Source organism: Sparus aurata, chromosome 2 (assembly GCF_900880675.1).
Source record: "Sparus aurata chromosome 2, fSpaAur1.1, whole genome shotgun sequence".
NCBI lineage: Eukaryota > Metazoa > Chordata > Actinopteri > Spariformes > Sparidae > Sparus > Sparus aurata.
This window is the reverse complement of record NC_044188.1, coordinates 30,379,832-30,405,420: the sequence shown is the minus strand read 5'-3', so window position 1 is coordinate 30,405,420 and position 25,589 is coordinate 30,379,832. Positions and strand designations below refer to the sequence as shown.

General features: G+C 39.7%; 1 protein-coding gene across 2 annotated transcripts; it reads left to right on the top strand.

Moving 5' to 3' along the window:
- Positions 1–1,528: 1,528 nt before the first annotated feature.
- tbcela (tubulin folding cofactor E-like a) lies at positions 1,529–25,538 on the top strand. Of its 2 annotated transcripts, XM_030397683.1 has the most exons (11): positions 1,529–1,659; positions 3,008–3,133; positions 3,306–3,376; positions 6,185–6,364; positions 9,883–10,022; positions 10,980–11,161; positions 14,587–14,843; positions 15,850–15,976; positions 16,075–16,191; positions 16,281–16,392; positions 18,285–25,538. In XM_030397683.1, the coding sequence occupies exons 2-11, from the start codon at positions 3,108–3,110 to the stop codon at positions 18,489–18,491; spliced, it is 1,419 nt and encodes a 472-aa protein (XP_030253543.1). In that variant the 5' UTR covers positions 1,529–1,659; positions 3,008–3,107; the 3' UTR covers positions 18,492–25,538. The 2 variants fall into 2 exon arrangements, with proteins under 2 accessions (XP_030253543.1, XP_030253550.1); XM_030397690.1 differs by lacking the exons at positions 1,529–1,659; positions 3,008–3,133; positions 3,306–3,376 and adding an exon at positions 8,433–8,529 and having other exon boundaries at positions 6,244–6,364.
- The last annotated feature ends 51 nt before the right edge of the window (positions 25,539–25,589 follow it).

The window sequence follows — 25,589 nt, the reverse complement described above, 5'->3', positions numbered from 1 at the left end:
TATAAATAGTAGAAGAAAAACTAAACATTACATGCATTTATGTACTGTATATTTTGTGATTACTGGAATCAGTACTTTATTTTTTAAATGCCCTATTTTTACTCTGATGCAGCATGCAATCTTCAAAGTGAATAAATACATCATCCATCACCGCTGCCTTTGCTCCAAACAGTGAAAACATCATTCATAAATTCAGCTTTTATTTTGGGTCAACTATAGACAGCTATGAAACTTTAATGCAGATGTTAAAGTGCTAGTGCTTTCAACAGGTATTTCTGATTTCACATTTTTGTGGTTTACACAGTTTTCATTCAGCACAAATTACAGTGTAATAGTCAAACGTGTTAAGTCAAGAGTAGTCTTGCATGTCTTCATCATCTCACCAAAACCAAATAGGATTAATGTACATTAGGGTGTCCCATGCACAATGTATTGATCATTTACACACACTAGAAATGGGACTTTCAGTAACTGTCTCATATCTATCAAGAATTTGAGGTTTAATGTCCTCACTGTCTTACATAATTATAGTTTCATTTTATTCAATACATATTAAATGTTGTCTCCTCTGTATGTTAAATGGCCAATTATTGTTCTTCCTGCTGTGCACTGATCAGCCACAACACTAAATGTGAGTGACATTGATCATGTTATTACAATAAAATGTTCTGCTGGGAAATCTTGGGTCCTGGCATCTATGTGGATGCCACTGGAGATCCACCACCCATCCAAATACTGTGGCAGACCAAGTAGACCCTTTAATGGCAAGGGCACTCTCTGGTGGCAGTGCATAAAAACTGCTCTGAAATGGCTTGAGGACTACAACAAAGAGCACAAGGCGTCACCCTGGCCTCCAGATTCCTCAGATCCAGTTCATCAGTGCCAGACACCACTTGTCAGATCAAAGCTGTTTGGGCTTTACAAGGGGGGCATGCACAATTTTAAGCAGGTGCTTTCAAAGTTGTAGCTTATCAGTGATTTTTTGTTTTTTGTTTTTATATCAATACTTCTATTTAATCATCTCACAAATGAATTCACTCCCCTCTGATGATCTTATCGAGACATTACAGTTACTTAAAAAAATACAAGTTTCAAAATAGTGTATCCTAAGCAGTCATTTCTTTAGTACCACATTAGGCTATTTTGATGAGGCATTTTTCTCAGCAGACATTTTGACTAACATATTTTAATTACAATTACACTCTCATTAATAAGTGTAGGCAAGTAAGTAAGCCATTTCAGTGAGCCAGCATGCAAAAAACTAGAACCCTGAACCTTATCACCTAAACCTAATGCAGCCATCATGAGTGATATTAGTTCCACCTGTTCTTTACCTGCCATGACGGTCTGTCAACACAATAAGAAGCACCATATCTACAGTGTCAGACCAGCTATATGAGAGAAGCCCAGAGAACACAATGACATCATAGTTCCTCTTGTTCGAGATCACTCACTTTTATTCGTAATTGTTTTGTACAGCAGCATCTCGTAGGCATAACTGCAAATACAAATGTGCTACTTGAAAAGGAATTAATGAATTAAAAGAAAAGAAATAACGTTCTCAGCTAAGAAGCTACGTCACTTCCGGGATGTAAGGGAGAGCAAAATGACAACTGGTTTGTTTTTATCAACAAGGAAAATTCAAAATAGACATTTAAGGTATGTAGAACGACGACCTCCTACTTTAGCAGTATTTGAGCCGTTCTCTTGGCGTATTGTCATCAGCCAGTGGTTATTGGAAATATGTTGATATCGTTGCTATCTGTAATTCATGTCAGACTCCATCGAGGTGCTGCTGGGGGTCAGGCTCACTGAGTCTGGACTGGACTCTCATTCTCGGGTGCTAACAACAGGCCGTTGCTCATGTTATTTACCGGTCAAATTCTAATTAGGAGCACTTGGGAAACAACGGTTTGGAATGTGCTGTTATTGGCCGTTCTGGGTTAGCCATACGCTTTTAATCAAAAACCAAACTAGGTTCACAAATCGGTCGATTTTTCGCTGTCTGTGCCTTATCGGCCTAGCTGTAACGTAACAAGCCCAAAGTAGGACCATTATTAATCACCTCGAGTTATGCATAAATTCGGCATAACTCTCATTAAAGAAGTGTCACTGCCAACAATGAAATATCAACTTTTGTAATCACTCTGCCTGTTGTTGCCAGGACCGCTTTCAACCAAATTGACGCTGCCTGGTACGGGACTGTAGCTAGTAAAGCACCAATCAAAGTTGATATTTTGTTTAACTGACCATTGCTTTGACAAAGGGGAATATGCCGAATTCAAAATAATTAAGTATTGAATAGCAAGCTGTCTCGTTTCAATTGTTAGATATGTTCATTTACTGATAAGCAAATAATTACGATACGGTCAAAAGGCATTTGGCAAAGCGGGCTTTGCATGGAGAACAGACTGGCCATACAGTAGGTGCCAGTGCCGTTTCAGTATAACGTTAAAACATCCCTCTGAGATCTTTAGCGATTCACAAAGTTGAATATGAGGTCGGCGTAGATTTAATCGAATCACTAGCACGACATTGCAATAAAATATCAACTTTTTATAATCTTTTTTTTTTTTAATTGTTGTTGCCACACCGAACAGATGTTATTCTGTGAGAGGCACTGGCTGGTAACCCCCCCCCCCCCCCCAAAAGTGAACATTTTGCTCAAATGGTGCTTGCTTTGTGAAACGTATGCCGAAGTGTCGGGTGCGTACGTGTACTCATAAGCACATAAGTAAAATTGCGAGAGTTCTCAAGGGGGTTCGGCAAAACGTTATCACCCCTTGTTCGGTTTTCGGTTCGGTAAGTATACATAAGTGTTCGGTTTTATTAGCCCTTGTAGTTATTCCTGTCTGCTGTGTGTCTGCACTGTTGAGAAAGCTTGGCTGCTCACAGTAGCACTATGCTCTGCTATGGAAATGTGCTTTCATGGTCTTTCGATGTTTTATTGATATTGTCAAATGATTACCAAGGCAGAAGCTGATCTATAACTGTGTTTGTTCTCCAGTGTCATGTGGTGAAAGCCCTCCAAGTCTGCCATTTTCTGGCCTGTCCAGAGCAAATCCTGACAAACTGATCAAAGAGGAAAGGATTTCTTCTGGAGACATATGTCAGCCCTGCCAGGCACTCTGGAGTAAGACACTTCTGACTTAGACTATTGGCCTCTTGTTTAATCTACCGAAAAGACAGCTTTGTCTAGTGTGAAAGTTAATTGTGTTCAGTTCCAGTTGCGCTTCATGTGAATGAAAGAATACATCTGTCATTGGATATAGATTAAGTCAGGCTACTGCTGTTTTCTTTAACAGGCCATCAGTACAAGCACAGAAAAAGAGAGTGAGCAGTGATAGTGGTCAAACTAAAGGAAAAATCCCTTCAGGTAGGACACTTTCTCCCATATCATTCTATCAACTATAACCATACATTTGGAGATGACAGAAACAGTTTGGAAACCTCACATGCGAGTTGTTTGGCATCTGTGTTTTATATTTACGTGTGTTATGTCTGTAGAAACAACAATGGCATTGCAGCAAATAACTAGATTTATATGCTCAACAATAACATAGGGCTTTCGTACATTACCACAATTTACTGCATCCCATTTTTATCAACTAAGATATTGTAACAGGATCCTTTTATTTTTTATTTCAGCAAAAACCACTTCATAATTTATGCCTGCTTGCAGCAGATTCCAGGTCAAGGCTCTGTCCATGCATTTTAAAACACACAAATCTACTTGTAATTTTAATTATAGAAAGTGGAGTGATAAGGTAGGTTAAAAGGGCTTTCTTCATATTGCGTTGTAATTTTAAAAAGTTTAGCTTTCTCATTTCTCTCCTCTGCACAAAATCAGTAATGAAACAGATGTGGTTTGCTGATAAAGACTTAGAGACACCCCTTTTGTCACTCCCTGATCCCATTATCATCGATACCGCTCCAAAAAAAGAAACACAGGCATTGATCAGACCTAGCCTTCTTGGTGTTTCTGTTTGTATGCCTGATCTAAACAGGCTACAACTGGGAGAAGTGAAATGGTTTATCTACAACATGTGGTGAATGTGTTATTAATGGCTGTTTTATGGAATGAGGAGGCTGTAAAATGGCAAATGAACATCTGAAATAAACAGACTGATCATTATCATCAACAGAACACCAATGTTTGGAAATTTTAGACCACTATGTGAAACCAGCTGTTAAACTGGAACAGCCAGTTAAAACAATGGACCACTGTGCCCTACCAGTCATGGAATATCTCTAATACTACATAACTTACAGTTTAGTTTATCAACAATTTACTAATATAGAGTTAAAGTCTCAGTGGATTAAAGATTTTTTTTTTTTTTTTTATAGTTGATCATTCGTCTCTGTAAATGTAGAGCAAAAATGTTAAATATGGTCGACTCCAGCCTCTTTTAATTTGATTACTTGCTGCATTTCCCAAATGTTGGCTATAAAGAAAAGCAGCTATTTCAAGAGGTCTACAACCACCACCTATTATTTTCATTATTGATTCATTTACAAATAAATTTCAAGATTAACCGATTAACCATAGGCAGCTTTGGCTCAGGAGATAGTGCAGTCGCCCACCAATCAGAAGCTCGGTGGTTTGTTTCTAGGCCCTTGCAGTCTAAATGCCGAGTATCCTTGAATAAGATACTAGACCTGAAATTGCTCCCTGGGGCTCTTCAAAGGGTGTATGTGTGAGGTTAGCGGTTAGTGGTTAGCACTCCTGATGAGCAGGTGGCACCTTGCATGGTAGCCTGTGTCACCAATGAATTTGTATGTGAATGGGTGAAGGCGGACTTGGGTTGTAAAGCACTTGAGTGGTTGCTAAGCCTAGGAAGACACTATAAAAGTACAGTCCACTTAGCGTTTATCACAATTTAGTCTATAAAATGTGAGAAATGCTCATCACAATTTCCCAGAGCCCAAAGTGACATCTTCACATTGCTTCTTTTGTCCAACCAACAATCCAAAAAACAAAAAAAGGAGACAAAAGAGCTGCAAACCCTCACATTGAAGAGGCTGGAACATGCAAATATTTGAAAAATCAATGAATCAACTAATGAATGAACTAGTTTCGTCAGCTCCAGACATCATCTTGAAAATAGCTTTAGTTTTTCACTAGTTTGTAAAGTTAAACCAGATTTCTTCACTGATTTTCTGACTTTGTCAATGGACTAAGTTAAAAGAATCAAAAACGATGCACCACAAAAAGCAAAGAAAACACAGTTTACCTGCTGGGTCAATACAAAACACAAGGTTCTGTTTCTTCTTTTTACCTTAATCACAAAGCCATATCTCTTAACCAATTTACTGTCTTATTCAACTTTCTTTTCATCTTGTACCTTACACCTTTAGTTGTTCTAAAACACTCTTGTCAAATTAATCTTATAATGGACATCATTTATTTGTTGCTTGTACCCATTAAACCATTTTGGGACATCCAAAGCATAATCGCTTCCAACATTCACGTGCATTTACCAGGTCAAGGATCTTCTGTCAGGAACTCACTATTAACTTTAGTTTCTTATCCATCTCAGCCAGTAAAAACAAATAAAAACAAACAAAAGAACAAATTGCAAATTGGTAGTCAGAGCTGAAATACCCTTTTGAAATTCTGCACTAATTCTCCGGTCCAACGCACACATGTTTAGACACTAACACTGTCTAGTAATGACAACAAATAACAAAGCAGTGGACTCAAACCTGCTGTGTATCTGCCGGTCTCTAACCAGTCACCACTGGACTCTAACCTGCTAACCCAGTCAGATAAGGGGTGGGCAAAGGGAAAAGTGTTCCGGACTCTACCATACACAATACAATACACTACCGCAATTGGTAGTTTCATGCAGGGGGAAAAAACTGGGTAGGAGATCGTTTCAATGTCTAATAATATAACTGGTAAGGGTCACAGATTTACTACTGGCCATCCTTGTCACTATGTGGAGTGGAACGGTTTACAAAATCCACAACGTTTTGGGATCACAGTTTTCGGTTCGGTTCTGTATACATTGTTGTTGTTTTTTTTTTAAATGTTTAACACTGTAGAAATCAGAAATAATAAAATCATAAAATATAAAGTCTTATAATCTATAGTGCAAAATGTATTACATAGCAAATGGGTAAGGACGAGAAAATAAAACAGGACTATGTACTAGCTGAAAGCTCTGTCACTTTTCGACAGCTGAGGGGGAGGCTGTTCAGTGGGACGTAGCCATGGAGCCACCAGAGAACATGGAGGGTCGTACCTTTGTGGAGGTGATGAGTGAAAAGTACAGTCCAGAGAACTTCCCATACCGCAGAGGGCCTGGTATGGGGGTGGTGGTGGTGCCCACTGCGGGTCCTCAAGGCTCTCCTATGAAAGGTGAGCTGGAGGTGAATAATGGCTTGCTTTGTAAAATTAACAGATGCGTAGATGTTGGCATCATTTATTCATTACTTACCTCACTACAGCCCCTGTAGAATGGGACAATGCTTGTTTTATATGTGGCTAGAGAGGGCAGTTGTAAGACAGACAGAGAGAGTTTCAAGCTAGCTGCGCCTGGAGAAGAAAAATTTTTCTTCAGGTTCAATTCTGTGGCTGGTTCAGATTAGTTTTATTCACAGTGGAGACATAAGTTCATAACAGGGATGCAAAGTACTTTCTGACCAGAATGACTTTCTTAATCAAAGAGACCCCTGTCTAGACAAAGCTGTTTCAACTGTCGTATTTGAAAGACATTCACAACAGGATGCATATAAAACAAAAACAGCCCCCATGAACTTCCATCATGTGCACGTGTGTCATGTTCGCCATCATCACATCAAATTAGTGTGGGGATAAAGAACACTATTAGATGGGGCTTAAGACCTCACTCATTTCAAATGTGATTTGGAAGCCATTTTAAAAAATGTATGTCAATGTTTTCTGAAGTTTTCTCAAGGTACTGAGTATTGATAAGTAATTCTATACAAGTAGTAGTAGTCTAATTGAATTAAGACTGCATAAAAAAATTATAAACAGCTGTTTTTACAAGTACACAAGTTTTAGAGAAGAGAGGACATGTATTGTACATTGTATTTAGTACATGCCATGTGGCTGCATTGCATTCTGGTCTTTTGAGGCATTTTGGTGTTGAAAAATTGGACTCATGAATACGAAATGTATCCATTCTTTTATTTTAGGCAGAAGAAACAGACACTGTAAGGAACCAGGGCTTTCGACAAAGAAACTGTATTAAACTTTGTAAAATGTGCTCCCTTTCATTAGCTAAAACGTCACAGTTCTAAGTTGTTCCTCTTTATTTTGGGAACTTCATTGCATCATTATCCCATAGCAATTACTGGTTTTCATCTCCCTACTGTTTGTAAATCACCATCGGCTCATGACTGTATTACTTTATTTTTGTGAATTGCAATAATTATTAAATTCTCTGGCTCTGACAAACAGTTTTTGTACAACAGTATAATAGTTTTCTATTTAAAGGTGCAGTTCACCCAAAAATGAAAATAGAGTCATTATCTACTCAACCCAAGGGTAATGGGAAGTTCTCCAGGGGGGTGTTTGTTGATGAAGGTTCTCAGTCATCCAGGTCATGGTAATAGTAAGTGCTGTATCGTAGGCAACTGGGCTTATTTCAGTTTCTTGAAACCGTTTCATCTCTCATCCAAGAGGCTTCTTTGGTTCCAACTAACTGGAGGGGAGTTGGCAGGCTTTTAAACTCTGTGTGGGAGTGTCCTTACAGAGTCGTTAAGGACACGTGTGAGCACTGGGTTTCACAGTCTTTAGGCCAATTGTGGGTTGTTGACCCAACTGGCCTTCTTGAGGGTTGCTAGAGCTAGGCGAGTCCAGGTGTGAATGGTTGTTGAGTTGTCTGGGGAGGGTACTCAGTACTGCATTGTAGGTAGGTGATAAGTAATGTTGTATGCCACCTACTCTGTTCAAAGATGGTTGTTCCAGTTTGACATTGACTCCTCTTTCAAACTACCTATCTTCTCTGGCCAAGATGTTTACATTGCTGTTCTCAAAGGAATGATTTTTCTCCTTCAGATGTAAGTGGACAGCACAATCTTGACCTGAGGAGTTGACCCTCCTGTGTTATACCATTTGTTTATGGAGAGGTTTTTTTCCCCTAGCTGCATTGAACAGCATAACATACGTTACTCTCCTCATGCCTGAGTGTTTTGTCCTTGGATGGACAAGTTTCTGCCTCATCCTGTTGGCAGCTTTGAGGTGAAACAGGATAGGATGTTCATTGAAGATCCTCCTGAGTTTCTCAGATACTCTCGTGAAATAGGGAATGATGATGTTGTTCACTTTTCAGTCTCCTCCTCTCTGTATGCTCTAGATGTTTCAGACATTTTGACAAAGGTCCCGTTTGGGTAGCGACAGTTTCAAGTACTACTCTGATGTGCTTCTGTTCCTTCTCCTTCCTTTTCTTCCCCCTCTCCAGCCCCTTTGTCACGGTCTCAGCCCAATGGTTTGGGCTTCTGATGACCCCCAGCATGTGCTCCAGTGGGTGATGAGCCAAACAGCAAGTATTGATATGTGTGTGTAGGTTTTTTGTACACCTCAATGTTGAGGCTTCACTTTACTTCAATGTGTACCGCACAGGCCAAGAAGGGCAGAATGTCTCCTCTGATGTTTCCAGGGGGAAGTTTACTGAAAAAATTGGTCGGGAGGGCTGTCTGCTGCATTGACATCCTCCTTCCTCCTTTGGTGATTTTTTTTTTTCCTACACTACTCAAGAAAATTAAGGAAACACTTTAAGGTGCCCTTACACTAGGCAATCTGTACCGGGCTCAAGTACATTTAACCCCCAAAGTCTAGTGTGTTTGACTAGTGTGACTGCTCCATACCGCACAGTACACTGTCTTGGCCCTGGCACGGTTGGAAGAGGGAAGACATAACCGTGTCAAGGGGGTAAATAATGCCTTTTCAAATTGATTTGGATCTCGGGGCTTTTGGAGACAGTGCGTCGGAACCCCTGTATATAGGTATTTTGCATTTTTGCACGTTTTTGCTTTGAAGCTTCAGAAATGTTTTGTGGACTACAAAACTTCACTTGAATTTACAGTCATGGTCAAAAGTTTACATTCACTTGTTAAGAACATGTACACCATGGCGGTCTTCCGCTGCTCAATTGATTTCTACAGCTACACATTATTCTCTGTGATGGAATGATATTGTGGTTAAATTGAGGTTTTGGAATGGCCTTGCCAAAGTCCTGACTTGACCCCACGAGAACATGTGGTCTGTCCTGAAGAAACAAGTCTGTGCCAGGAAGCTAACAAATTTAGTTGAACATAATTGGTTCTGTCAAGAGCAGTGGTTAAAAATTCACCCAAAGGACTACCAGAAGCTTGTGGATGGTTATCAGAAGCACCTAATTGAAGTGAGATTCGCCAAGAGACATTAAACCAAATAATACAATGTATGTATATTTTTGACCCAGCAGATTTAGCCAGATTTGTCAGATTTGTTAAAAGACCTATAATACATGTATCACTGAGCCAAACTTCATGAAAGTATTATGTGTTCCACTCATTCCATCAAAGGAAAATTAGAGCTGTAGAAATCATTGGAACTCAAGACTTCCATGATATACGTATTCTTTACTAATGTATGTAAACCACAATTTGACATCATCATGGGGGTGAGTAGCTAATTTTCATTTATGGGTGAACTTTTCCTTCACTTTTCCAGCATTATGCTGAACTATTTGCTAGTATGGTAGTTTTTGTTTTAACAAATCACAGTTTCCTGTGATTTCCTGATTACGTTAAATCTCAAGGCCATTTTACCAGGATAAACAACCCTTAAAAACATTTGGTGTGAACCTTCTCTTCTGTCTGACTCATTCTCATCAATTCTCCCCCCATCATCCTTCACATCACCTCCAGACCGTCTGAACCTGCCCAGTGTGTTGGTGTTGAATAGCTGTGGGATCAGCAGGGCGGGAGACCAGGCTGAGATCGCTGCCTTCTGTGCTCATGTCATAGAGCTGGACCTGTCCCATAACAAGCTGCGGGACTGGCTTGAGGTGCTGTTAGTCATTACCCGATTACCCCCTGTACTGGCTACCCGATCACAATGTCCTTATATTTCTCTTATGCTAATATACTATAAATGGTCTTGGGTCACCTTTAACAAAATAATAATAAATCGCCAGACTGAAGTCCAATTTAGAAAATAATGAATTCCTTTTTTACCTTTCAAAGTTTCAGATAAAAAACTGAAATAATATTTAACACCTCTCAACAATTTCAGATGTAGCAGTAATACTTATGTTCAGTTGCAGCACACAATATAACCAACTTCAAGTTACCTTAACTAAAATGTACATTGAACTCAGTGGACCTACACTCAACCATTACACACCCAAGCTGGCATATAATAACACAAAATATAGAAATCACCTGTTGCAGGCCAGATGCATGGCTTGGGAGCGAAGAGGCCCAAACTGTATGGCTGGTTCACTCAAATGAGCAAAAATAAAAGCTTGGTACCTTATTTCAGCGTTCTTAGTCCAGTCTGCAGGTCTACCAGTCTCTCGGACTCTGATGAACAAATGGGCAGGCAGGTGTCCTTAGCAGGTGTCTCTGCAGCTTTTACCAGTCTCTTGGTCTCGGTTATGGACAATAGGACACATAGGTGTTAAACGACAGCGTAATCTACTACAAAGAAGTGCATTGAACACTAAGTTTTAAGTTGATGGCTAAGAGTCCATTAAATTTGCTAATGAATGCTAAAAACATACACTCTGTATGCTAATGAGCCATCAAACTCATGAAGCTGGAGCTTTTTATATCTCTATGGCAGTTTTTCTATCCCCTTTGCTGCTATAATTTTGCCAATGTCCTAATTGTGGGACTAATAAAGGATTATCTTATCTTTCCCATACTGCCGTCAAAAGAGTGAAATCTTCTAGTTTTCTGTTTACATTTGTGCGGTTTTAGACTATACAGCAGATAAACTCATATCCTTGTCTAATTTTCAGATCAGCAAAATTGTGTCCAACATCCCAAACTTGGAGTTCCTGAACCTGAGCTCCAACCCTCTGCGAGGAATGCACCTTGAGTCACAGTGGACTGAAGCCTTTTCTCGGGTCCGACGCCTCGTCCTAAACAACACTCAAGTGTCCTGGGACACCGTGCTTTTGCTCACAAGGGAGATACCTGAGTAAGAAGAATAGCTACTCATTTTCTACACAGACTTGCGAAGGGGGGGCTGACTTGAAATGATCAATTTAAGTGAACTAGTGCATTGCCCGTAGGAAGTATGTATTCCTATAGAAAAGTGGGAGGTTAAGAAGCTTTTTCATGGATGGCCAAATGAGGCTGTGTTTGAAGGTGGGACGTCAGGGATATTTAAGTTTGTTGTGAAATCTGATGTTCCAGGGTATAATTGGCCGTTTTTGACTACTTTTGATTTTACCATCATATTTCACCTTAATAACTATTTACCTTGCCTTTGTTTGGTGTCATTATTTTCAGCACAACCTCACATGTGTGACTTTACAGTTATTTTTTCATTTTGACATACTGTATTAACACAATGGTCCTAAAATCACAATAAAACATTAAATCCGAGTAGGAAAAACTTAGTTTTGTTACTGTGAAAACCACAAATATGTTTAACAAACCATTTTTTTTATTACTTATAATGCAAATATAAATTGTTGTTTGCTAAATTTGTGCATAGGTTTTTGAAATTTACAAAGTTATATTAACTATTTACATTTAAATGCAGGCAATGCTCAGGGCTCACTTAGCTCCTTCCAGCTGAATGAAGAGCTGCACTGCCTCCACATTCAGCCGTCTCCTCATTGTTTTGACTCATTAAACAAAAAACGACTCCACTAAACACACTACACTAAACACTACACAACTTCCCCCTGTTACTCAGCAACCAAATCACGTGGTTTGCCGTATAATTTTGTGATTGGTTGGTGTGGTGCCTTTTTCCACCAATAGGAAAGGGAGTAGCACAGGTTTTTTTTTTGCTTGCAAACACTTCCTGCGTGCGGACACTTTTGTGAGAAAAGCCAGTTTTTATCGCTTATTCCTGCACCAGACGCGCAGCAAACGTGACGGCAATGTTCGCGAAAAAGCGTGGCGGACATTATTTATCTTAAGTCCGGTTTTACTTGGCCTATCAACACGATTTAAAAACTGGTATATAGTTTGAAGGCCGCAGCAACACATATGTCGGAACCGAGACTCACGGAGGCTGCGTCTTGCTGCCACATCATCTTAAATTGGTCATGTAATTTGGGCACACCGGCGCGTCCGTCGACTCAGGAGGTGAGGGGTGGGCTAGCAGCTAGCTACACACGAACATCCACAGATTCCGATTCCAGTTTGTTGTCCTCGCGTATCCGGATCTCCTCAGACCGGAACAGACTCGGTCCGGACTCGTTCAGTCTATTAATCCACAACAGTCAGTTTAGATGCACAGAACGGGACCGAACCGCCAGCAAATCCCGGTCCAGTTTGCGCCGCTGCAGGTATAAATCTGCTTTTTTTCCTGGTGTGTCATGGAGTCGGGTTCTGCAGTGATTGGCTCTGGTGCGCACGTGGCTCTGGTGTGCAGTGATTGGCTCTGGTGCTCACGTGGCTATGCTGGCTACAGTTGACAATGCTAGCGGAATTGGTAAAGCATTTATGAAATAATTTATTAACGGTATCATTGCAGTCCAAACAAAGCCGACGCTGCACACCCTTAAACCACGCAGCAGCCATGTTGAAACTCTCAGGTCAGTCTGATCCTGATCTGCAGAGATATTGGAGGCACACACACACAGACAGACAGACAGACAGAGATTCCTTGCTTTTATAGAGAGATAATAATAATAATAATGATAATGATGATGATGATAGTAGAAAATCAAGCAGGACCACAGCAGCAGGGCCAACCACCATCTATGGGGACCTGTGAGACAAGAGAGCACAGAGATTCTGTGGACAAAGTCATGTCAGTAACATGCATTAATGAGACATAATTGTGTACAGATAGAGAAAAAGAGAGAGGAGCTCAGTGCATCATAGGAAGTCCCCCAGCAGTCTAAACCAATGGCAGCATAGCTAAGAGACCCCTATGCAGACCCTAAATTCATCAATAAAGAATGTTTTAAGTCTGCTCTTAAACATAGAGAAGGTGTCTGCCTCCTGAACTGACACTATAAAATGGTTTCAAATGGCTGAAGGCTCTGCCTCCCGTTCTATTTTTGGAGACTATAGGAACCACAAGTAACCCTCCATTCTGAGAGTGCAGTGTACGAGTGGAGTAATAGGGTACTATTAGGTCTTAAAGATATGCCGGTGCCTGGCCATTAAGGGCTTTGTATGTGAGGAGGACGATTTTAGATTCCCTTCTGGATTTTACAGGAAGTTAGTGCAGAGAGGCTGATATAGGAGAGATATGTTTTCAGCTGGAGAGTCTTGACAGACTTATTGGGGCAGCCTGATATAAGAGTATTTCAATTTCACAGCCTTGAAGTAGCAAAATCATGGACTAATTTCTCTGCATCTTTTTTAAACAGTATGTTCCTGATTTGTGTAATGTTCCGTTTGTGGAAGAAGGCAGTCCTTGAAATGTGTTTAATGTGGGAGTTAAAGGACAAATCCTGATTTAAGATAACTTTCAGATTCCTTACTGTGGTGCTGGAGGCCAGAGTAATGACATCCAGAGTAGCTATATCATTAGACATTTTTGTGCAGGCGTCATCACGGAGTGTTTTACTCTAAAAAATTTACCAGATGTTTAAATGTTGTTTCAGTGTCTGGCTTCCTGTGTCACTTGATCTGCTCTGTGCTGACTTCGGCCATGTTGGGGCAGATATAGAAGCCTTGCGTATCTGCTGCGGAAGGGTCTGGACTGTCAGAGCTGCAACAAAGTAGATGCACAATGCAGTGGAGCCAGTGGAAGTACACACATATCTAGAGTGAAACCTATCAGCTCCGCTGCTGTGGCAGACCAAAGACGGACCGAACACAGATCTGGTGGAACTGAGGGGGTTAATTAGTTGAGGATAACTTTCTACTAGCGTTGTTACAGTACTGGAATGTCCTACTCTGTTAAAATACCTTTAAAAAATATTGATAATCAATACCATGTTTTATACCTTTGGGAAAAATTGACGAAATATAAAATACAATTTCATTAAATGAAATGAAGCGGGATTGCATCTCACCATTGTCAGAGCATTTTCCTGTCAACTGAAACTCTGCTGTCTGTTTATTATGAAAATCTTCATGAATTGGTGATGTTGAAGTGGGAGCTGTCACAGCGTTCAAAATTCTTTACAGAAATCAGCGTGCTGTGTTTTCTTCCTTTCTAAATTTAGTGTGTTAGCACTTTTGTGAGCACTGCTCTGAAGCCCCAAAGTTGCCTCAAATGTGAAGTATTTCCACACAGCACCGCTACTGTTATCATTGTCTACCAAAACCAGCTATAAAGGGTCTGCCCTTGTCATCTTTAATGAGCTAACACCATAACAAAAATAAGAGAGCGCGATTTCCACTAAAAAATTAGTCCCTGTATTGTCGTCAGAAGGGCCGGATCACACATGCTTCCTGTCTTCTTTGTCCTGTGTTGTCCTGCAGGCTGGAGGAGTTGTTCCTTTGCCTTAATGAGTACAGTAGTGTGAGTGCCTCCAGTGTGGCCTGCCCCACCTTGCGCCTGCTTCATATCACCGACAACAGCCTCAAGGATTGGGCCGAAGTCCGCAAGTTTGGCTCCATGTTCCCCAGCCTAGACACGCTGGTCATGGCCAACAACAACTTAGCCTCTATCCAGGACAGCAAGGATATCCTGCCGCGGCTCTTTCCCAACCTGCGCAGCATCAACCTGAACAACTCAGGTCAGTGGAAGAGTGGTGTGTTGGCTCATTGTCTGACGGTTTTTGTGAAGGACATGTTCAATAACTTGAATGTGTGTTTCAGTGTCCTGTGATGGGTTAATTTAACACTAATGTTAGGCTACAGATTTTTCCCCAGGATGACAGTATCAGGGTCTGTTTGCACTGACTTTGTAACAGATGATAAAATTAGCACAAGCAAACATGTGACCGTATCTTAAAAGCTTTGATTTATTTGGAGAGTATTACATTAGATCCTTCTCCATGTCGTCCAATCGCAGGAACTGTTTCTGTTTAGGGGAATATCAGTGGTGAATCTATTTTTAGATTTCTGTTGAGAATAGATGGAACAAAGACAATAACCAAAGACATCTTCAAATCGACTTCAATGCATCACTTTGGCAAATCACCAAAGGCACAGGAAACATCGTTTTTGCAAGTCATTTTGTCTCAGATGAAGTCCTAAACATTTATTTTTCTTGAAACGAAATTGAATTCTGCTCTCAGGCTGAGATTATTACACTGGTTACAAGTGCAGTTTGTGTCAGGGATTTTTAGATTTGTGTCTTAGAGAATTGAAACACGAGATAATAAGGCAGCAAAGATTGTCAAATAGGATTAAGATGTTGACTAAATACTTGTATTAGGTTAGGGTCCCCAAAATCTATTAGTTCCTAGTGCAGCTGGGCATCGTAGTTTTTAACAAACATTACTCAGACAGGTGGAAAAATCAGCACATGTTTTTAGCACATTAACAGGTATTTTATGTAGACCAGAAGCTGTATTTATATTCACTCTCAGGACTATGCTGACCTGCCAGTTGTCTTTACTGCTGTTAGTGTTGAAGTCTTGCTCGGTGTATGTATTTATCTATGTATGCTTAATGTTACCTTTTGTAACATACAGCCATATGTTCTAATTTTCTCCTTTCAGGATAATGCTTGCTTGCTATTATTTAACACACCATATGCCAAACTATTTGAAACATGACTTGTGTGTGTTTTATCAGGTCTCAACCAATGGGCTGACATTGAAAAGCTGAACTTCTTCCCTAAGTTAGAGGAAGTGCGGCTGCAGGGCATTCCCTTATTGCAGGCCTACACCAATGCAGAGCGACGCAGCCTCATGATAGCACAGTGAGTTCCATCAATGACATCAGTGAGAATAGTGGGTTGTTTTGTATTTTCCACTGAGAAGTGTTGCAATGATACATAATGTATGTGCTTCCTATCAGGCTTCCTTCAATATCACTGTTAAATGGCAGTGTTGTGACTGACAGTGAGAGAGAAGACGCAGAACGGTTCTTCATCCGTTACTACTTTGACTACCCTGAGGAAGAGCTGCCTTACAGGTTCGGTGTACTCCCTGTCTGTACTCACTAACTGCAGTGGTGTGTGCACTGTTAAGACTGACAGCAAAACCTGCTCTTAACCTCCTCAGATACCATTCCCTGGTAACCAAGTATGGGAGGCTGGAACCGCTTGCTGAGATTGATCTTCGACCTCGGTGCCGTGCCCAGGTGGAGGTTCACTGTGAGGAAAAAGTGGAGCAGGTAATGGGGTACTGATTTGAAATTGTTCACACGTGTAGGAAGGCGGGGCTTAAAGTGATTTTATGTAACCTTACTTCCTCCTTGCAATCCTGTTAAGGGTCTTTTTGTTAAGCCTGGACGGGATCATGAGTTGGGTTTGTGGTTGTGTGTGTATCTATCCCCAGCTAATCTCACATACTACTCGACCATCAGCCTAATTTTTGTTGGGCACACACACTGTATGAATGTTTGACCTCCTGTGGTTGTGGTAATTCACATTTAAAAAAAAAACTCTTTTACCGACTGCTGACTCCTCCCTTCTTTTGTCATCCAAAATCAACATGTACACATAAATCAATCACCTCCCACCCGACCGAGTGAACTATTTTCTCACATGTATTGTGTGTTTTGCTTAACAATTTCCTGACATGATTAGAGAGGCCTTCTTCTGTAATTCTAAATACATGCACGCAGCAATGTCACTGCCTCAATTGTTGTGGCACATTTCAGCAGCAAAGCTAAAAGCTGTAGTTAGAAACTTGACAGGACATAGGAAACTCTACAGATGAAACAAATTAAACTTTTTGCTTCTCAAAGTTGTTTTTAAAGTAGCTCTGATAGAGCTCAGCATTCATCAGTAGGACAACTGCTTCATTGCAAACAATTTTGCATTATGAACCTGGACTGCGTGTGATCTTTTCAATGTTTAGAAGAAGAACACAAAACATAAATTAACATCGGATCCTGAACAATAATGTTGGCGAATCGAAAGATTTAACTTAAGTAGCACTGCTGCACCTTGTGTCTAAAGTGCATGCTGGGTCTCTCAATGGTGAGAAGCACTTATTGTTTTCTGCTGCTAGGGGGTCACTGTAGGTAGTACTTCTATGTGTAATTGTACCCACCTGCAACCCTTTTGCTGAATGTTAATGAGAAATGACAATGTTAATTTTTGCATCTATTTTAGGATTAGTCTCAGACTCAGACGAGGAGAAAATGCTTATTAGTTGTCGCTTTTTTGTAATTTCCATCCTTCATAGTTTTAGTCTAGTTTTAGTGGAAAAATCTCTCAAAAAATGTATATGATTAAGCACATCACCAAAATTATTACTTGACCTGGACAAGACACATTTGTAAAATACTTGCATGTTTTGCATCCACATAACAAAATTACAAACGGGTAACAAATTACGTAACAAAGCTGAGTCAACGTGGTTTGGGAGCAAATTTGCCAGAAGTCGTCAAAGCCGACTGCACAGTAACTACTGACTTAGATTTAACAAATATGCTGAGTTGACATTTGGACAATTTAGTATAGTTAAATGCTTTCAACTCTTCAGATTTTTTGTATTATTACCACTTTAACTTAAGCCACAGATCGTCCCTCAGTCCCCCTTTACTGCATTGTGTTTTCCTGTTTTCCTGAATTATACATAGTGTCCATAGATATATTTATTTTTTTGTTTTCAGATCGCTCAATTATAATGAGATAAGACCTTTGCCCTCAAATGACCTTAAAACAAAGGAATACAGACTTAACTATGCATTTGGCCTAAAAGTCTAGTGGATATTCTGATGTAGTTTAGCTTCGCTGGGTAAGAGTACAATCTAGTCTCCTGTACAATAGCTTATACACATACATGATCAGCCAAAACATTAAAAGGGCAAACAGGTGGAGTGAAAAACCTTGATAATTACTTTACAATCCAGTGTTCTGCTGGGGAACCTTGGGTCCTGTCCTTCATGTGGATGCCACTTGACACAGAAAACCCACCTACATATTGTTACAGACCAATTGCACCCACTATGTACAGAATTTAAAACTTATAAGACTTTGGCTTAATGTACCTACTCTGAGATATATGGGTGTCCATTTAACACCTAAATGTAGAAACTGTTTGTCTTTGTCTCAGCTGAACATCCGCTTGGACCAGACGGTAGCTGAACTGAAGAAGCAGCTGACAACAGTGGTCCAGCTGTCCACCAATAGCATGAGGCTCTATTACATTGACAAGTGCAGCGCCTTTGGTCCGGAGGAAATGCGGTACAACACCCGGGTTCTCCATTCCTACAGCATTCAAGATGGGGATGAAATACTGGTGGTGCCCAAGATCAAGTGAACCACTGATGTCCAACTGGCTGATATAGAGTGACTCAATGATTGATTGATTGATTAATTGGACTATTTGTTGATTGGTTAACTGATTATCACAAAATAACGGGGAAATACATATGGAACAGCATCAGCAGTCCACATGGAATGTTGGAGAGTAAAAGAAGAAACACCTTCATGACAACTGCACAGTGGGCTGCTGGGGGGTTCTGGCTGGAAATGCAGCAAGTCTGGAGTGGATTTTAAGAACTTTATTTATTTCATCTTTTTTCAAGGGCATCCACTGGAGCTAATGGACAAATCTGTCACACTGGAGAACCGACCTAGAGAGCATCTTGCAATTAGCTAATAGCTTAAACAGAGGGGAGGGCACTGCTGTGCCAGCATAGCAGCTCTATCTCTTAGTACACGGTATGTACCATAGCACCTGCTTAGGTAAGTATCCAACACCAATGACTTGCCCAGTTGATGCAAAAGCTACCCTGATTAGTAGTGACCCCATGCTTTCAGGGTGGAGAAGGAGTGCTGCAATATCAGGAGGAGCAGCAGTGGCTAAACGAAAAATCATGCCATGAACAATGTTAAATGCAGGGGTTCACAATGAAACTAGCATTTTTGGAGTTCATTTTGTTGTTAAGTGGTGGATTTTTTTGTATATCTGTGTGTAACTGCCAACGTTACAAGATGTTAATCCCATTCAGATTGTTTGACAAAAGAATCAAAAAGGCAAGGAATCTTCCCAGAGCCAGAATGACAATCAACAATCAGTTTGGATTTAATAACAGAAAACACAGATTTTAAACCCTTACAAATCCTCCCAGATCTTTTAAGATTTTAAGATAAGATTATTTTCCTTCGAATTATAATTTCTTTACGGGTTTTAGTTAGAAATGTATGAACGTATTGTCTCCTTCTCCCTCATCCTAAAATCCAGAATCTATGAATACACAGATGTTGGAATTAGCCATAAAAGATCAACTACTTGACATAAAATCTTCCTACTTCACTGATTGTCAGTGTATGTGCCCTGTAGGCTTCTTGTTTCCACATCACTCATTTGCATACTGCATCAGGATTGGCTTCCAAACTAGTTGACATTATGTTTGTACATGATTGGGATGGATGCACAATAATATTGACACGTAAAATAGAGTATAGGGTCATTCTGTGTCAATTCAATGGGCCTCCCAGTTCATGTCATGGATTTTCTTGAAGAAAATCGTGTTTAAATTCCTATCAAATTCATGGGAGCTTTTAAAATTCTTTAGCTGTTCTCTGAATACTTTGTAAGTTATGAATTATTGAAGTTTGGCCATCAGAGCTGAATTGTATGTGAACACTTATCCCCACCAATCGCTTATTTTTTACTGGATTGGATGGAAATTTGTCCTGAACATCCGAGAGACACTAAGAAAACTTGGCAACATGTTTTTCAATTAAATGGTTGTTGCTGAATGGTAAAACTAATTAATAACCAGAAGCCATTTTTAACTAGAATTAATAATCTGTATTTTTTAAAAAAATTCCTATCTCCAATAGTTTTCACTTTCTTGCAACCAAATTTTAATAATAATGCACCTCAGTGCATTTCGGGTTCTTGGATTTTCAGGAAAAATTTCAACTCAATCCAGTGAAAAATTTGCAACTGGTGAGGTTTAAAATACCTTGGAGAGAGAGCAAGGAACCACAAAAAATTGGAAATTTAGCTCAAACCTCATAGCCATAGCTTAAAATGTATTTAGAGTATAGCTATATGACTTTGGAATGTCTTGTGAACTAAATTGAAGTTTCAACATGAATATTTTTGAGAAAAGTCCTTTACATGAACTAGGAGAGGTTCTGGACTTTGGGTGAGTTGGCACGGAATGACACAATTGGCTTTGAAATTAATTTAGCAAGCAGCAGGCCCTCGCACCCTCCGTGCGTTGGGGCATGTGGTAGCCATGGACACTGACTGGTCGAAAAAAGGCTCTGAATTTGTACTTCACTTCCTATGGCACCAGAAAACACCCACTAATTACATGTTATGTTCTATCCAGTGTATCAAGCGCAGACCACAGCATAAAAATATATGCGCAACAAAAATATTGTGATGCAATATGTTTTTCCTGTTGTCAGTAGATGGCACAGTGACATTTGAATATTGGATGTAGATGTCCTTAGGTTGGAAGTCTTATTGAACACATGCTCATGAGTTTGGGGCAGAGTGGACAATGTGCAATCATTGCAAACAATGGAAATGTTGTTTAAAGAAAATTTGTAGATTCATTATTTGCCATAATAAAGGTCTTAAGGCTTTGCTTACCCCATATGAGGTGGGTCTGGTTTACATGCCAGAAATCATTTGTAAGCATATAGGGCCTATACCTTTCTGTATTTCCTCAGTACGAGACTTTTAGCAAACAAGTGAGGTTTGGAGCAGTCAAGTGAAAAATAGAATTCTCAAATTTGACACTATGATTACACAAATGACTTCATTACTGAGCGTTGTTAAGGTCCTATCAATGCCGACCAAGATTAAGATGGAATTGTGAGTCCTATTAACCAAATTTCAATATAAACTTAACAAGATAGCTGATTACCTGTTGGGTTTAGGTAATGTCCCCAAGAGAGTTACTTTAAAGTCTTGGGATGTTACATGTGCCTACCTAATAGCATACATGTAGTAAAATGTATAGCAAGGGCAAAATTTTTAGGGGGCGCTGCTGAGCCATTTAGCCCTTGTGCAATGTTTGATGAGTTTTCAAGCAAATTTGGCTCCTCAAAAATGTGATTAGTTTGGACAAAGAAAAGTTCCTTGCATTAAAATAGGGCCCTTGCACTGGTCGGTGCTCGAGCCTGAAATACTGGCATCACCAAGACATGAACATTTCTGCCTTTACAACCTGAGGAGATGACACTTGACACAAGTATGTACAGGCAGGTGGTGACTAGTTTTTCTTTTTCCCCAAGAATGTGTACATTTTGAAAAGCATTGTATGTCTGTGTCTGTTAGTGGGCCGCCATGATAAGGCATATACACTGATCAGCCACAACATTAAAACCACTGACAGGTGATTGCTCATTGATCATTTCGTTAACAATGTTCTGCTGGGAATCATTGGGTACTGGTAATCATGTGGATCATGCCACTTGCCACAAACGTCCCGGTGCTAGACACCACAGGATGTCCCTGATGTGTTATAATTCCACTATAGGAGAGACTTAATGTACTCGGCAATAAGGTGGAATGGTTTATATATTCTTATTGCCGTTGGTGATTGGCCAAAACGAGTTGGAAAATAGTGGCATATCAGGTAAAAGGCAAAAATTCAATATTGTCCATTACTAACTTAAGGTTACTTCAGAGAAGCTTTCCCCTTTCAGCAGATGAATGTGGAAACAGTGTTGTTGTGTCAAACTCTGTACAGTGAAATCTGACCATTCAAGTGAAATAACAATAAGCCACATACATTTTTGACTGGTGGGGGACTTTAGATAAAGTACTGATATACCGAGACAGGTTAAGGGAAAACAGGTTGAACAAATAGGACAATTTCACCACCTTATGACAAAATGGCTTTAGGAATACAAGTTTTTAGTTATTTATTTATTCATGTATTTATTTTTCTTTCATCCTCTGACCATTCTGTGGAATACAGAAAGGCTTACGACAGTGTTCTGCATCCAGTCTTACAGGAGTATTGGTCACTGGAGCCGTTGCTACCAGCCATCCAGTGATTATTAGGCTTCATCAAAGTTGGCCCTTGTCACTGATTATGTTTGTTGATAGGATCCCAAGGTTCAGCCGGGGGAGCTTGTATGGGGCCCTCAGAATTGCTCCTCTGTGTTTTGCAGATAATGTGGTTCAGTTGTAGGTGAAGCAGTAGGGATGACAGTCAGCATCTCCAAGCCTGAAGCCCCGGTTCCCGGCCAAAAATATTTCGATTGTTCACTTTCGTTAAAAGTGAGTTTCTGCTTCAAGAAGAGAAATTCAAGTATCTCAAGTTATTGTTCACTACTGAGGAGTTCATCAGGCCGGTTGGTGCACCGAACCATTGTGGTGAAGTTGGAGCTGATGCGGGAGGCAAAGCTTTTAAGTTACCAGTGAATCTACATTCCGAGCCTAACCCATGGTGACAGGCTTCATGTAGTAACTGAAGAATGAGTTCAAAGGTACAAGCCACCAAAATTAGTTTCTTCTATTGGGTGGTCTGCTTAACTCTTAGAGACAGGGTGACAGGCTTAGACATCTGGAGGGAGTGAGGAGTAGAGCAGCTGCTCTCTCAGGTTGAAAGGAGCCAGTCAAGGCAGTTCAGGAATCTGATCAGGACCCTCCTAGGCACCTTGCTTCGGAGGTTTTTTATGTACGTTTGGGGAGGAGGAAACCCCAGAGTAGATTCAGAACATACTGAGATAAGGTGTCTCATCTGGTTCGGGAAAGACTTGGGATCTCCCAGAAGAAGCAGCAAAATGTTATTGTGAAGGTGCCCCAGAATAAGCTGCAGAGGATGGATAGATGCATGGATGGAGGGGTGGAGGGATGGATGGATGGCAAGACACCAACTGCAAACATGTACACTTGCACATAATACGAAGCAGCTGTAATATCATGTTATGTGCTGCCCCCTACAGGCTTCACGGTTTTAAAAAGAAAATGTCTACTGCAATGATCTCAACAGCTCGGTTTTTTTGTTTGTTTTTGTGTGAGGAAAAAAGTGACACGCACGCACGCACACACACACACACACACACACACACGGTGGGATCATTGTATACAATCTCTCTCTCATGCACATTCTGCTCAGCAGCAGTATGATGGCACAACTTAACTATTTAAATCACTATGTAATTACAGATTTGATTCTATTCATCCACCTATCATTCCTTTAGCTACATTACCTGCTTATTCAAATCATCTTAATCAATTTAAGAACTTGCTAGAGAACAAGATAAGGTTGAGAGCTTGTCATTATTCATTTAAAGGGAGAAAGTATTTAATTATAATTTGTGTGTTCAAGCATTCTGTTATTTCAGTTCATTTTTTACTCATTGACGTGATATAATTACATATTTTTTTGTCATTGTATACGATCTTGTTTTATGCACCTTTAAATACTTAATCAATGTACGTACGTCTTTAAACTTTATTAAGTTTTTTAAGAAAATAATGAACAATTTTTGCTCAGTTTCATGCATGTGTATGCACCTTTCAACTGTCCATTATTCAGTTACATATTCCTTTATGCCTTGTGCTCCATCTGCTCCACATTAGTGCATTCTTTTCACTCCATTTATGCCCAGAAGTACTTCCACCAAAGATAGCTCATTATAATTATCACTATAACGTGGAATATTTACAGTATGTATTGATTTTATTATACAGCCTCCACCATGTATCAGAGGAGCATTGATGTTTCATGTTTGGTGCTATTGATTTTTCCTAGCAACTTAGCAGAACAGGGGATTCCTGACAGTGCGCAGTGTTATAGCTATGGACACTGCTGATTCGTCAATCCACAAGATTAAATATTCACATGTTGGGGCTGTCAGGAAAGAAATAGGTTTGGGCTGTACTCTCAGTTCATCCACTGTTGATACAAAAACTCAGCTCAGTGTGCTATGTTTGGCCTCTTTTCATCAGTTTTCTTTCACTCCAATAGTGTCAATATCTCAAGTATGTAAATGCAACAATATTTTATTCCTTACTAGTATAATTTACCATTTTTTATTTTAAAACACAATTGCAATACTTGAAAACTAGAAGGTGTGATGTCATAGACTAAAGAGTCAGTATGAAGGTGTAGCACTGACGTATAGCAGGTTAGATGAAACAAGTTACAATGTAGGAACCTGTTGTTCCATTGTATCATGGTAATGCTGATTAAACCACAGCCATTGAAACCAGCACAAGGAGAGGCAGCAGTGCAGTGCTGGCACCATCTTCAGTATTGAGTTACAGTGCCTGTACTAATCAGTGTGAGATGTGTTTGAAGTGAGAACATGCAGTATGTCATTGTTTGTAGGGGTTTATGTGTTTGCGAGAGAAGTTGTCATGCGTGCTCAGATCTCAGTAGAAGTTTGTTGTTTGTTCGGCCTAAGAAAATTTTCTTGATCTATATTTATTGTTTACCTGTTTAATTCATCCAGATTTTTTTATTTATTAAAAAACTGTTAATATCTTTTAGGAGTCAAACAAAAACTCACCTGATCTACTCCATCAAGTGTGTGTGGATGTGGTTTGATTAAATGTGATTGACAGTAGCCTTGCAAAATAAATAAATAAGCCCAAATGTAATCACATTTTAATGTAATGTCTGATTGGTATATTTTGTGACATCACCAACTGAGACCTGTCCATTCAAATAAGTGAGAAAAACTCAGGCAAAATCAAACAAATGAACACTTTATATGTTGTGTGATATGACAAGGTGAATGAGAAAAACAGATTCTTGCAACCCTTTAAAGGGTCCTAACACCTTGTAGCAATGCACCGTGTGGGTTTTATGTAATAATCTGTTGTTTTTGAGTTACTGTACTCTTACCAACTGAACCATCAACATCATACCTCAGATTTTTCTAGAGACACATCCATCATAGAAGCAGATTTAATAATTCCACCAGCAGTAGTCTCAATAGGTCAGAATTCACTATAACCACTCAGATATTGGACTGGAGTCATTGTGACCTGGTTTTGACTCAAGTCACTGTTTGACGTGATGACTGAAATTACTTGTCTGTGTTCATTTTTATGTTTTCAGTTTAGTTTGTTGGTTTAAAGTCTGGCAGACAGTATTTCACTGTTTAAAAGGGATATTGAGTGATATTTTCATTGGCCTTTTTAAAGTTATATTTTTGTTGTCTTTGATGACATTTATTTCATTAAATAGCAACTCATTGTCATATTTTTTAACAGGTGAGATACATTGGCCAATAATATTATTAAAAAGGTACAGACACAGTGTATTTCTTCTTTACAAGTACCATATACTGCTGTAAACTTGACTTGGGACTTGATTTGACACAACCTTCAACTCAAATTACCCAGAAATATATTAATCTAAGTAGCAAAAAATACCTACTGAGGGTGGACTTTTTCTTTTAATTTAACCAGGTATAACCCATT